The sequence below is a fragment of the Megalobrama amblycephala genome, linkage group LG7 (assembly GCF_018812025.1).
Source record: "Megalobrama amblycephala isolate DHTTF-2021 linkage group LG7, ASM1881202v1, whole genome shotgun sequence".
In the NCBI taxonomy this organism is placed as follows: Eukaryota; Metazoa; Chordata; class Actinopteri; order Cypriniformes; family Xenocyprididae; genus Megalobrama; species Megalobrama amblycephala.
Genome location: NC_063050.1, coordinates 35,928,618 through 35,943,486, shown reverse-complemented (window position 1 = coordinate 35,943,486; position 14,869 = coordinate 35,928,618). Strand labels below are relative to the sequence as shown.

The 14,869-nt window shown below is 37.2% G+C and overlaps 1 protein-coding gene across 1 annotated transcript in view; it reads left to right on the top strand.

The window, feature by feature from the left end:
* The first annotated feature begins 1,447 nt into the window (after positions 1-1,447).
* dchs2 (dachsous cadherin-related 2) overlaps positions 1,448-14,869 on the top strand; it is a 46,852-nt gene continuing 33,430 nt past the window's right edge. The window contains exons 1-4 of the mRNA XM_048197230.1: positions 1,448-3,504; positions 7,974-8,165; positions 8,243-8,474; positions 13,025-13,261. Coding sequence (XP_048053187.1) covers positions 1,771-3,504; positions 7,974-8,165; positions 8,243-8,474; positions 13,025-13,261 — 2,395 coding nt within the window. The 5' untranslated portion in view covers positions 1,448-1,770. The remainder of the gene's footprint in view (positions 3,505-7,973; positions 8,166-8,242; positions 8,475-13,024; positions 13,262-14,869) is intronic.

Sequence of the window (14,869 nt, the reverse complement as noted above, 5' to 3'; positions counted from 1 at the left end):
CGGGGAACCCACTTATTCGGTCAATCGTATTCTGGACTCTAGGCGGAGGGGACGTGGATTCCAGTACTTGGTGGACTGGGAAGGTTACGGTCCGGAGGAGAGAAGTTGGGTTCCTGCTAGGGACATCCTGGATCACTCCCTTATCGATGATTACAATCGACAGGTAGGTGGTTCTGGGAACGCCGTGAGGCGTTCCTAGGAGGGAGGGTACTGTCACGGTTGATCAATCCGCTGTCTCATTCTGGTGTCTGTGTGTTTGTGTGGGTGTGTCTGGTTGATTGTTCTGTGTGGGCGTCGCCGCTGATTGTTGATCAGCGGCAGCTGTGTGCAATCATTATCTGCCTATTTAACACCTTGTCTTTCGTCTCGTGTTTGTCAGATGTTGTTTGGAATCCTGGTGTTGTGTCCTGTGCTCTCTCGTGTTTGTTTGTTCCCCGGAGTGGATTACCTCGTCGTTGTTTCCTGTTCCTGTTCTCCGTCGGACTCTCACTTTGGATTGCACTCACGCATTCGGACGCACGGACTCACGGACTCACGACACCATCTCACCTCACCACAGGATTTCCAGCTGCCCATCGAAGTCCCTGCGTCACCACTCTCCTGCTACTGTCTCTCCTCGTTTAATGACTAACTCTGGTGTGAAGCTCTAATAAAGAGATTAACTTGCACTTGCATCTGTCATTCTTTCCGTGACAGTGGTAAACATCTTTTATGTAAAATATCTTACTCAGGAGAGTACTAAATAAAAAGTAACATGAATTTTGTATGATCTCTCCTATTTTGTTAAAATTATTCACATTTTCACAGATTCTGCAAGTGGTTCACATACTTTTTCTTGCAACTGTATTTAATACACAGAGTAAAGCTGACAACACCCTTTATTTCACTAAAACAACTATTTTAATTTAGGTTCAAGTGCAATTGTTAAGTAACATACTTCAGCAATAGATTCAGCAAAACTCAAAACAGTGAAAGTTCCTTTATGAGTCTAATTCTGTTATTTGACAGTCAGTCATTGGGGATCTTACTATAGTTCTGGGATTTTTCCTACAACTACATGAGAAATGTTTAGATTTATTTGCCAAAAATAAATTAGATTATTAAATAATGCATACAAAAATTAACCATGGTTTTAATAGTAAAAGTGTAACCATGTTTTTTTTATTTATTTATTTATTTTTTGGCCGATTGAGTACCATTTGTATAGCGACAGTTTACCATGGTTAAATGGTCAGTGTAGCAAAACTATGGTTGATTTGTGGTTACCATGGTTTAACTACAATAACCGTTTTATTTTATTTATTTTATTATTATTATTATTATTTTATTATTTGTAGGAAAAAACAGATATAAGGGTTAATATAATATAATATAATATAATATAATATAATATAATATAATATAATATAATATAATCATCAGGGAATTTTAAAAATCTAAATGGCAGTTCTTTTGCACCTGCTTCAAGATACCGCGCGTCATGTGACAGAGAGAGTCATCAGGCGTGCGTGCCGCTCGACATAAGGCACTTCATGCTGATCTTCTCATGTGCCGCATTTAGGCTACTTCACCGGCAGTAGATTATTCTATTGAACCAACACATACACACAGCGGAGGAGTGATGGCTGTAAAAGCTGTAAAGTCACGGAGGACCATGCGCCACTGAAGAGCGCTTTGGCGAGTGAACTTCAGCCCGAAGCTATAGTGCGAAGACCTTGTTTCCTTTTTATAATGAATGTGACAAACTTATACTAATGTTTTCACATAAAGATGGAGTTTTACGTACGGATTGTACTCCAGTTTCTCTTATTTACATTACTGTGTGAGGACGGTTGCGCGCAGGTGTTCAATCTCAGTCTCTCTGTAGAAGAAGGTTTACCTGCAAAAACTATCGTGGGGGATTTAAGTGTTGGACTGCCGGCGCAAACCCAGAGTTCTGGATTCTTTATATCCGAGAGCAGAGATTCAGATGTGTTCAGAGACTTTGAAATCGATGGAGACACCGGGATCATTTCCACCGCCGTGGTGTTGGATCGAGAGCGCACAGATAAGTACGAGTTCGCGGCCGCCACTTTAACAGGAGAGGTTATTAAAGTAAGCATCGAGGTGAAGGACGTGAACGATCATTCCCCTGTATTCCCTGTAAAAACATTACATTTGAATGTGTCTGAATTAAGCCCTCCAGGAACCCGTTTTGAGTTGGAAGGAGCTCAGGACCAGGATAAGGGTGATTATGGCACCCAGGGCTACAGAATCACAGATGGAGACACGAGGAAACGATTTAAAGTGGAGATCCGCAGTAGTGGAGGTGGTATGTTCAATTTAGACCTTATTCTGCTTGCAAGATTAGATAGAGAAACTACAGACTTCTACAGTTTCACAATTGAGGCATTCGATGGTGGTGTACCACCCAAAACAGGCCAGATGCAAGTGCATATTACTGTACTTGATGAAAATGACAACCAGCCTGTGTTCAATCAGTCAGAGTACCATGCTGTCTTATTGGAAAGCGCCCCATTGATGACATCGGTCTGCCAGGTATTTGCGACAGATCCAGATCTTGGCAGCAATGGTCGAGTCACCTATGAGATCAACCGCCGTCAAAGTGATCCAAATGAGTTTTTCATTATTGATAGTTCCTCAGGTATCATTAGTGTAAATAAGCTTTTAGACTACGAAAACCAGTCATTTTTTGAGCTTATTGTGACCGCATGGGATTCTGGGATTCAGCCCGAATCTTCCAGCACATTTGTAAGTATTAAAGTATTGGATGTCAATGACAACCACCCAAATATTAGCATCCTGTTCCTAAATGAAGCTGGAGCACCAGAAGTATCAGAAGGAGCGAGACCTGGAGACTATGTTGCCAGGATTGCAGTCTCAGATCCAGATTTAGGAAATATCAAAAAGATTGATGTGATCCTCCAAGGTGAGGATGGGATGTTCTCCCTCAAATCCACTGATGATTTTCTTTATGTTCTCTGTGTGGATGGTCCACTGGACCGAGAGATAAAGGACTTGTATGAACTCACTGTGACTGCCACAGATTTCGGCTCTCCTCCTCTGAGCAGTGAGATAACATTTCAGGTTCAGATCACGGATGTGAATGACAATCCACCCGTTTTTGATCAAAACAACTATGAGGAGAGCATTCCTGAGGATGTGCATGAGGGAACATCTCTCTTCCGAGTCAAAGCCATGGACAGAGATCTTGGAGGGGATTCTGGAATCATCTACTCTATTGTACAGTCAGAGCAGGAGCATCTGTTCAACATAGATCCAACATCAGGTCTTATTACTACTGCTGCAGGCCTAGACCATGAGAGAGAGACGGAGCTGAGGTTTTTGGTGGTGGCTTCCGATGGTGGTTTTCCTTCTCTGTCCTCCACAGCCACTGTGACCATCCACGTGGTGGATGTCAATGACAATAAACCCATATTCCAACAACAGTTCTATAATGTAACCGTCAAAGAGCACACAGCTGTTGGGACATGCATCTTACAGGTAATTATTATTACGCTCCTTTTCATGAAATTGTACTGCAGCCAGTTTGATGATGATAAAATATGCTACTATTACTTGTAAGAAAAAAGGATTTATGTCAATAGTAATGATCACCCAGAAATTAAAATTCTGTCATGATATGCTTACCCTCATGTTGTTCCAAACCGGTATGACTTACTTTCTTCTGTTGAACACAAAGGGAAATATTTTGTAGAATGTTGCAACTAAAGAGTTTTGATAACTATTGACCATTAATTTTTTACAAAGCAAATGCTGGAATGAATTAGACATAAACATAATAGTGGCATATTGTTATGACCATCAAATTTGTTGTAATTTTTGGGTGAACTATCCCTTTAATTTGGAAACAAACAAGCAAGAAAACAAATCGTGGATGAAGCCCGTGCACAACAAATAAATCATTGTAGGGATCACAAGGTCAGAAGAAACACTCAGTTACTATCACAACAACACTCATACTCACTTTCAGAACGGAGACAGTACTGAGACTTTTTGTTGAGACAAAGACAGCAGTGTTGCAAAATAGCCACAACACACTGCTCTCTGCTTTGTCTCCTTGTGTGTGAAACTGTTGCCTGGCACAAGTGTACTCGGCATGGAATTGTGTTTGTAGTTTCAAAATTTTATTGGAAATAGCTATAGTACTATTCAAAAGTCTGGGGTAATACTTTTATTTAGCAATGATGTATTAAATAAGTAAAGACATTTTACATTGTAAAGATACATTACATTTCTAGAAAAAAGTATCACAGACCCCCCAAAAAAAAGAAAAAAGGCAAAAATACATTTTAAGTTATTTAGAGTTATTTATTTTTTGCTGTAGTAATATTTATAATACTATTTCATAACTATAATTAATAAAATAAATGCAGCTTGGGTGAGCATAAGACAAAAAACATTCAAAAATATTTTTAAAAAATAATACCGACCCCCACATTTTTTTAAAATGTTGCGTACCTTCAGTTTCACATCAAGCTCTTTTCATTAATTTGAATAAATATATGTTTACAAGGATCTTAAACATTTGAATTAAAGACTATTTTGTGGTCTCTCTCTCTCAGGCCACCCACATTGGGTGGCCTGAGAGAGGCCTGAGGCCTGAGAGTGGCCTGAGAGAGGCCATTACATGTCTCAGAACAATGTGTTTTTCTTAACGTATTTTATATTTACAGCACTGTGCGGAAGTTTTAGGCACTACAAAAATTGCTGTATGCTTCAATAGTTTTTGTTATATCAGTGAACTTTATAAACTAAGTCGAATAAATATTTGGTGTGACCACCATTTGCCTTCAATTCTAAATATACTTTATCCACAGTTTTTAAGGAAGTTTGCATCTTAGAGAAGCTTCAGTTCTGTGGATTTAGGTTTTAGTCTCAACTGCTTCTGTCTCTTCATGTAATCCCAGACTGACTCTGTGATGTTGAGATCAGGGCTCTGTGGATGCCATACCATCTGTTGTAGGACTCCATCTCTATACAAAATTCTCACTGGATTATTATTCTCAATGTTTTCCAGAGGAATGTAGACAACTGAAATTAATGTTTCCTACTGACACACTGAAGCAGAATATATAAATAACTTTTATGTGTTAAATGTTTTTGTAAAAGATCTAATACATAGTACTCTATATCGTGAGAAAATTTCAAGTTTGATAGGTATTTACTTTGGCCATATTTCAGAGCATATATTTTTAGATATCTCTCTTTTTGATCACAGCCGCAATCAGCTCTGCGTGCAAAGAGTGTTCCTGCAATTTATGATCTCAGACAGTTGCTTTTAGACTTTGACCATAAGTCCCAGTCCTTCCACCTACCACTGAGCTCATAAATGGTAGTACAGTATATAATATCTCTTTTATGACAGAAAGGCTGAGATCATGAGGGGCTGCTAAAGATAAGAACTCATACCCAAATGAAACTTGTGAGTGAAAACTTAGTGATTTACACTAAGCAACATTTTCTGCTTTGTGTAATCATGATAGAGCAAACTTGAGTGAAAAATTTAAGGGGTTAGTTCACCCAAAGTAGTCACCCTCATCTCGTTCCAAGACCTTCATTCATCTTCGGAACACACATTAATATATTTTTAATGAAATCTGAGGGTATTTGATGAGTATCTGAACTGTAGGCACGTTGACTATTTTTTAACCATGTTTTCAACTACCTTTCTGGGCGTCAAAAGATGCAATGATGTTGCTGCCTATGTGTGGATCAGACACCCTCAGATTTCATCAAAAATATCTTAATTTGTGTTCCGAACAAAGGATGAACAAAGGTCTTACGGGTCTGGAACGACATGAGGGTGAGTACTTAATGAGAGAATTTCATTTTGGGGTGAACTAACCCTTTAAAGATCCCTTGAGAATAGCTTAACAAGAACACTTTCCTGTGTTGGTGTTATAAAATAGTCATTTCCGGTTCATCCCTTTTGAAAGAAAAGAAAAAAAAATTACGATTTAAAAAACAAACAAAAAAAAACACATGAAGTTCAAACCCAACCCTAAACCTAACTGCCAGAAGGCGTAAGCATATTGTACATATGTAAACATGTACATATACATGTACATATGAGATCGTATAAATTTGCAACCAGTTCATCAAAACATAAAATTGTTATAAATTGCCATGAAAGCTGTTTTAAAAGACCTCTCTTCAGTAAGTCTTGATGAAAGATTCTGTATAATGCTTTTTGTGTTTTCAGCACCTGCATATTACTTGGAAATCACAAGTGTTTGCATGATGATTTTCAGTGGTATTATAAGAGCTGGTTTTAGTCATCTGAAAGAGTGAAGCTGGAGGCGTTAATCTGAGACACCCTTTGCTGTGCCAACACCATAACCAAAGTTAATGAGATAAAGCTTGCCCGTATGGTCATTTTCTTGCTCCTAAGACACATATGGTTGATCATCACATCTCCTAATTTCAGAAGGATGCTGCAGTTCATTTACAAACTGTGCTGAATTGTTACAGATTAATAATTAATTAACTGTTAATTGTGCAAAATGAGACATGTTTGACCTAAAAAAAAGGGAATATTAGTGTGACCACAAGAATATATGATTCTGAGTAATTCTAGCATTGGAGGCCAAGGAAATTATATCAGATGCAGGTATAGATAAGATTGACCTTAAAGGGGACCTATTATGCCCCCTTTTACAAGATGTAAAATAAGTCTCTGATGTCCCCAGAGTGTGTATGTCAAGTTTTAGCTCAAAATACCCCACAGATAATTTTTTATAGAATGTTAAAATTGCCACTTTTTGGGGTTGGGCAAAAATGCGGCGTTTCAGTGTGCCCTTTAAATGCAAATGAGCTGCTGCACTCGGCCTAAGAGGGTGGAGCTTCAAGAGCTCATTCTCCTGTGTCAGGAGTCAGTCGGGACGCACTATAATGTCAGAAACTGCGAATATATATGCTGCATGGAGATATAACAGGTATAGTTTAGTTTAATTACGGTTATAAGTTATATTGTCTTCTTGTTTTTATCCACTATATTAGTACAAGCCCCGTTCGACTTTACCGATGAGTTTTATAACATTTATTGTACTTCACACAAAAAATGAAGCATCTTTCATCAAGCATCACTGTAAGAGCTTAAAACACAATGCAAGTATGCATTAAAATATTATCCATAAACTCTCTCTCCCTTGCATTATCATCAACATGCATAGCGAAGTACACAGAAACACTCGTTACAACTAACAGTAAACAAATATATAAAGACCTTGTGCCTTTTCGGGTGGTGCTTAATAAACTGGTAAACTTTATATCAGTAAATGAACTCCGATGAACTATAATAAAGTGCTCTCACCTTCATTACTGCCATATCCAGTATCACTCTGGAGGCTGTAAGCTGGATCACAAACAGTCTACTGATCTATCCTTGAGTAACAAATTTTTAGCGCAACCTCTGTTTTGTATTGTCCCTTTGTATTGACATTCGTTCGCAAAGCAGTCCGGTGTGAAATGATTCGTCCAGACATAAACGAATTTCGGTAGAGTTGAGAGAGCATTTTCTTCGAAAACAAAATTAATTCACCTCGTCTTCAGCAGCTCAGATTTAGGGAGTAAATGGAGAGAGCTATGTGGATTAATCCATCCAGCTACAGAACACCTAAAACGCTTGGGAGACATTCTCGTCAGTGCAGCAATAGCGGACTGTGTACAACTCGCTCAGGGCGGTTCTATGTTAAAACAGCAGTGTCTGTCAACATTCGTGGGCGGGGCTTGTGGCTAATGTGACGTCACATTGCCAGGAACCTGAAAACGTCTTGTTCTGAGACACTGCTTATGATTTATTGGGATTAAAAAAAAGGAGTGGTTGGATTTTTATCATTGTAGAGTGGTTGTGTACACACACTGCCAACACACATTTATGTCCAAACACCATGCAAAAGTGAATTTTGCATAATAGGTCCCCTTTAATTATAAATTTTTATCTGGTCCAGGTCACTGCCATAGATGCTGATGATGCTGAGTTTGGATCAGTGCGATACTCCCTCTATGATGGCTTCAGCAGCAAGGATGACAACCCTTTCTTTCACATCAACTCTGTTACTGGGGAAATCTGTGTGTCTCAAGATATTGATCATGAAGCTGGTCGTGTGACCTTTGACCTGTTGATTAAAGCTGAAGATCAAGTGAGTTCAAGTTTGTTAATCCTGGTATTGTGGAATTTCATATAAAAAGGTCGTAATTATGTTTTCTTTTGGAATAGGATGGGCTTAGTTCGCAGACATTTGTTCACATCGATGTGGAGGATGTGAATGATAATGCTCCTGTTTTTAGTCCTGAGAAATATGTCACGAGTGTGAGCATCCATGCTCAACCTGGCACTGAGCTCTTCAGCATTTTTGCTTCTGACCGAGATTCTGGAAACAATGGAAAAATCACCTATGAGCTTTTGCCTGGAGATTCTGCCTCTTTATTCACTGTGGACAAGTCAACAGGTAACATGCCGCATGTTAATGTGTTTATCTGGGACTGAAATCTGTGTTGCTTGCCACATTGCAGATGACTTTTATTTATAGTGAGGATTTAGTGCTTTGCACAAAACCACAATGTTCACCTAAGAGAGTCTTTTATATTAAATAAAATATAGAGGCAATAAAACGGATTAAAATGAAGAAAATTCTGTCACACAAGCCAGACATGCGTGATATTATAGCCCATAGGACAGTGAAGATAACTCATTTAATCTTACACGTCATAGTGTATTGTCTTGGCAGTCAGACTGAGAATCTTCAGTAGCAGATATAGTAATTGCTTTTGTCACAGCCAAGTTGGAGGCCTGTGGATTTACACAGCATCTTCCTAAATCCTTGCTGGACATGGGTGCAAATTAAAAGCTGTGTGAAGTGTTGAAGTGGACTGTCATTCAGCACTGAGTGCCTACAGAAATCTGTGATTAGGTTTTATATGATGACTGATGTACTTAATTATCTTACTATAAAATGTTGCAATTGTGGCTAAGTAAAACACATACAGTGAACATTTCCAGTTATTGTGTGAAATTATGAGTTTTGCTAAGTGTTTCATTTTTAATCGGGCAACAATATAATACTAATATACTGTGATATTCTGAGTAATTCTTTAATTAAGTATAGTACAGTGAGACTGATACAGATATATAAACATTTACTTTTTAAGTAATTTTAAGTTTAACAATCTTTAGGGTAAGGCATGTTAAAAAAGTTGCTGTTTGGATTTTAATAGACAAATACTAGAGAGTCTATGGATGGATCATTATTACAGTGATTATTATTTTTCTAGCATATGTTTGGCAACAGTTCTTTTAAAGGTGCCCTAGAATCAGAATTTGAATTTACCTCGGCATAGTTGAATAACAAGAGTTCAGTACATGGAAAAGACATACATTGAGTTTCAAACCCCATTGTTTCCTCCTTTTTATGTAAATCTCATTTGTTTAAAAGACTTCCGGAAAACACTCAGATCTCAACATAACACCGACTGTTACATAACATTCGGGATCATTAATATGTATGACCCCAATATTTGCATAATGCCAGCCCATTCGACGCATTAGACAAGGAAAGGCAGTATTAACGGCTGGATCTGTGCACAGACAAGGTAAGCAAGCAGGAAACAACAGCGAAAAATGGCAGATGGAGCAATAATAACTGACATGATCCATGATATCATGATATTTTTAGTGATATTTGTAAATTGTCTTTTTAAATGTTTCATTAGCATGTTGCTAATATACTGTTAAATGTGGTTAAAGTTACCATCGTTTCTTACTGTATTCACGGAGACGAGAATCGTTGCTATTTTCATTTTTAAACACGTGCAGTCTGTATAATGCATAAACACAACTTCATTATTTATAAATCTCTCCGACAGTGTGTAATGTTAGCTTTAGCCACAGAGCATAGCCTCAAACTCACACAGAATCAAACGTAATCATCGAAATAATGCATGACGAACATCTTGTAAAGATCCATTTGAGGGTTATATTAGCTGTGTGAACTTTGTTTATGCGATGTATTTATAGTCGAGAGCTCGTGGGGCAGAGGGAGCGCATCTCTTAAAGGGGCCGTGCTGAAAAAATCAGTGCATAGTTAATGATGCCCCAAAATAGGCAGTTAAAAAAATTTATTAAAAAAAATCTATGGGGTATTTTGAGCTGAAACTTCACAGACACATTCAGGGGATACCTTAGACTTATATTACATCTTGTAAAAAAACAATCTAGGGCACCTTTAACCCTAAAAGATGGAGTGTGTAGCTTTTAATTTCTTAAACAACCATGTATGAAGATGTATCATGGCCATATTCCAGGATGCCAATGTCAAGATTCATCAGGCTCAAATTGTGAAAGAATTGTTGGGAGGGAGCATGAACAATCATTTTCACACATGAATTGGCACTGACCTTAACCTCAGTGTAAGTTTTTGGGATGTGCTGGAGGAGACTTTACAGAGTGCTCACCTCTTGCATTGTCAATACAAGATCTTGACCAAAAAATTATGCACCTCTTGATGGAAATAAATGTTAGACATGCAAATAAATAAGACATGCATCAATTTTTGGTCAAGATCTTGTATTTACAATGCAAGAGGCGAGCAATCTGTAAAGTCTACTCCAGCACATCCCAAAGACTTTCCATGAAATTAAGGTCTGGACTCAGAGGTGCCAATTCATGTGTGAAAATGATTCTTATGCTCTATTCTTTCACAATTTTAACCCTGGTGAATCTTGACATTGTCATCCTGGAATATGGCCATGATGTGTCTTCCTACATGGTTGTTTAAGAAATGAAAAGCTACACACTCCATCTTTAAGGGTTAAAAGAACTGTTGCCAAACATATAACATGCTAGAAAAATAATAATCACTGTAATAATGATCCATCCAGACTCTCTAGTATTTGCCTTTTAAAATCCAAACAGCAATGTTTTTTTTGGGCCGGGCAGTGTATAAACATCATATTAATAAATGGATTTGATAAATATAGATAATTCTTATTAAAGTCATTTGTATGGCATCTGTTACTATCACTGTCCTTGTTTTTTCACACACATAGAGCTACTGCTGAGCTGTGTTGTTTGGCGTGACGCATTACAGTAATCAGATTACACTGTAATGAAGTTCGAGGTCTGCTCTTTATTTTTCCATAATCCCATTTCAATAACAGTTCTGCCGTTAATGATGCTACATATATGATTCCCTTTCTTTCATTTGGTTTCCTTTAGCAGACAGCAGTTGAGAGCATGCAGCAGTGACACATGTGAAAAATTCTTTCTGTCCTAAGACATGCTTACTCTTAAGTAATGCTCGAAAGTCGAAGTAAATATCCCCTCTTTTAAATCGCCTACATTCTCTTACTCTCTTAGGGAAATCCCTGCTAAGGATCATTGGTTCAGAGCTTTTACCTCTTTGACATGAGGTGTATCCCAATATGCGTACTTAGGCACTATTCTATGACATTTTTAAGTATAAACAGTGCATGATGAGGAGTGTGTTCAAACTGAAAATTCCAAAAAGAAAAAATGCACTTTAAATACCCAGATGGTGCACTAAATTAACAGAAATAACGAAGTGTGGAATGTTGGACACTTCATGATCTCTTCGGATTCACCAAAGTTAGTGAGGTTTGTGGCATTAAATGTTTATTAGATACACTTACCCCTAGTTTCACAGTTTTCCTAGTTTTTGAGTTGTTTTAACGGAAAGCAACTTGTACTGACATATCTTAAAATATGTCACTGCCATTGTTTTGTCTCAAGATGCACACCAGTAATGTTTTTTTCTAGTGTACGTTTATAAAAGATATTTAAATATCCTAACTGATCTAAGACCTAATCCTGGCTTAGTCGAACCCCTGTCTGTGAAACTGGGCCAAAGACTCGTTTAGATGATGTAAAGGTGTATTTGCTGAATGCCGATTCAGTATGACAAAAAAAAGTATTATAGTGTTTGCCTTTCGATTATTTAACAGAACTGTTGAATAGTAAACAAATGAAGACAGAGAATGAACGCTCATGAGCGTCTGCGCTTTGGTGCTAGATTCTCAGCGCTGTCAAAATAAAGGTCCCACTTCTGACTCTTATTGACCAAACAGAAAAACGTAACGCTTAATGTTGGTAATTAAAAAATGGCAAATACCGGCATCTTCTGTGAAATATCGGTGGAACACTAACTTTGAAATAATTTTTTTTTTATTTGTTTGTTTTTGTTTTTTTCTTTTTTCTTTTTTGGCATGCAGGTGTTAGGAACTTCAAAAACAAACATCTAAATAAAATACACACAGTTTAATCTCTCTTGCTCTTGCTTGCGTGCCGGTGATTACCCTTCTGTGTGCCAGTGGGGGCACGTGTTACCCACCCCTGGTTTAAATTAACAGAGGCTAAGGATTTTAAGTTAGATCAAGGTGACAGAATCTAGCAGGACCCCAACCATCTGTCAAAAGTGGAACTAGCAACAAACATATCAACCATATCACCATTAGTGATGGATGTTAATTAATGTTTGTTTAAAGTTTGTTCAGTTTATTAAAAGAATCTGAGAGAAACTGATGTAACAGACGTAGGCTAGTAAGAACTGTGTGTATAAACCTCACTCCCTTGATCTCAAGAGATGCTCTAGCGACTGACGCCTGAGAGTTTAAAGCCTTTAGCCTCCTTGTTAGAGCATCCGACTCCCATGCGGACGAGCCTGGGTTCACATCCCGCTTGGAGCGGGCAGGTGCGAACTGGAGTGGCTACACTGAGATAGTGTATGATTTCAAAAAAATCATCATGACCTTGTGTTCAATGAGTTTCTTAGTTATCTCTATCAAAGAATAAACTTTTATCAGATATTAACCTTAACATAGTATTTCAAAGAGTTAATCACTAAGGTTTTTAATTTCAGTTACCTTAAATTTAAGTCTGTAATATACTTGTAGCCAAATGTAAACTTTTTTTCACTGCAATAATAGCTAAGACCTTATGAATGTGTCCTTTACAATGTTAATGTAGATTTTGTGTGTTCCTCAGGTTCTGTCTACCTGAGCTCTTCACTTTCCTTGCTGCGCAGTAGCAGCGTGAAGCTGTCTGTCTCTGCTCAGGATGGAGGAGGCATGACTGCCGTTCATCCTGCTAACATCACCGTGAACATCTTGCAAAGTGACCAGCCCCCTGCCCTTTTCCAGAAAGCCCACTACACCTTCTCCATCTCTGAAGATGCACCCGTGGGCTCCACCGTTGGTTTGGTTCAGGCTGTTACCCCTGCCAGTGAGTTTTCTGTGCTTTTGCTCTGAAATGTTGTGGCTGTCACACTGTGCCCTGTTTTAAACTGTGATGCGATGTAATTGAAGAAGAAACCTATTTGGTAACACTTTACAACAAGGTTGTATTTGTTAACATTAGTTAACAGTTTAGTTAACATTAACTAACAACTGAACAACACCTGTTTACAGCATTATCTAATCTTTGTTAATGTTAACTTGTACATATACTAATGTATCTCTTAAATTTGTTAGCATTAGATTAGTCAAAATGAACTAACAACTAATCTATATACAGATTTCAGTAAGGTCCAGCAATACCCCTAATAAATGCTCTGTTTTCCTGTTAAATAACATGAGTAAAGAGCCCACAGACATTAGAAACAATTTAACTGATGTTAATGTGAAGAACATTTTCTACAATGAGATTCACAAAAACTTAATTGCTTTTGGTAAAGTGCTGTTCATTGTTAGTTCATAATGCTTTAAGTAATGTTTAGTTAATACAGTTAATGTAAATAGTATTAAGTAAAGTTAATGCAGAGCATGCACCCTAAATATTAGGAAATGTAAATGTATAAATTAAGGTGTTATTCATGTTAGTTAACATTAACTAATGCATTTACAAATATTAAAAATGTAAGCTATTAATGTTTAGAAATACATTAATTTATGCACAAGTTAACATTAACAAAGATTATTTTAACATTAAGTAATGCTGTAAACAGATCTTGTTTATTATTGGTTTCTGTTAACTTAAATGCATTCATTAACGTAACAATTTAAGCTATTAATGTTAAGAAATGTATATGCACAAATTAAAATTAGGAAAGATTAACTAATGCTGTATACAGGCCTTGTTAATTGTTAGTTAATGTTAATAAATACAATCTTATTGTAAAGTGTTGAATAAGATTGAGGCTTTTAAGAATAAGACTTTTTTTATGTTCTGTACTGGTAGAATGGAGAAAATAGACAAAATATTGAACCACATGTCATTTATTTCAAGAAATGGATGTTGATCACTTGAAATTATTTATTAATTATTTATTGAAAACTTATTTTTTCCAGTATCAATAATGAAATATGAAATCTAGTTGGAAGCTCTACAACACCAAGGTGTCAAAACACATCCACCCTTTTTTTTATACACCTTTCCTTTTCACTAGTAACCTAGAATTTCCAGACATTGTTACCCCAATGACTAATTCAGCTTGCGGGTCAGGGATTAGCTGATCAGAGTGTTAAATATCAGTCTAGTTGACAGGGTTGTTAGGGTAGATAACAAGATTTACTGTGTTTCTTTTGGCTCTCTTAGTCTACAATCAATTGTCTTTCGTGAACAGTATCTTGGTATTAGGGTTAATCACACATTCTTAACCTGCTCAGTGATTCTCAACTACACCTGCTTTGAGGTCATTTTAGTTATTTATTTTTATTATGGTATGTTGTTGTGATGGTGCATATATATGTGTTTTTGTCGAAATGCCTAAAAGGTGACATAAAGGAATGGTAGCAGTTGATATTTGGTTTTGCAGTAAGATTGTATCAGATTGAATCATACAATGAAGCATAATGAGTATTGAATTACTCATTTAAAACACTCTATTCTTGA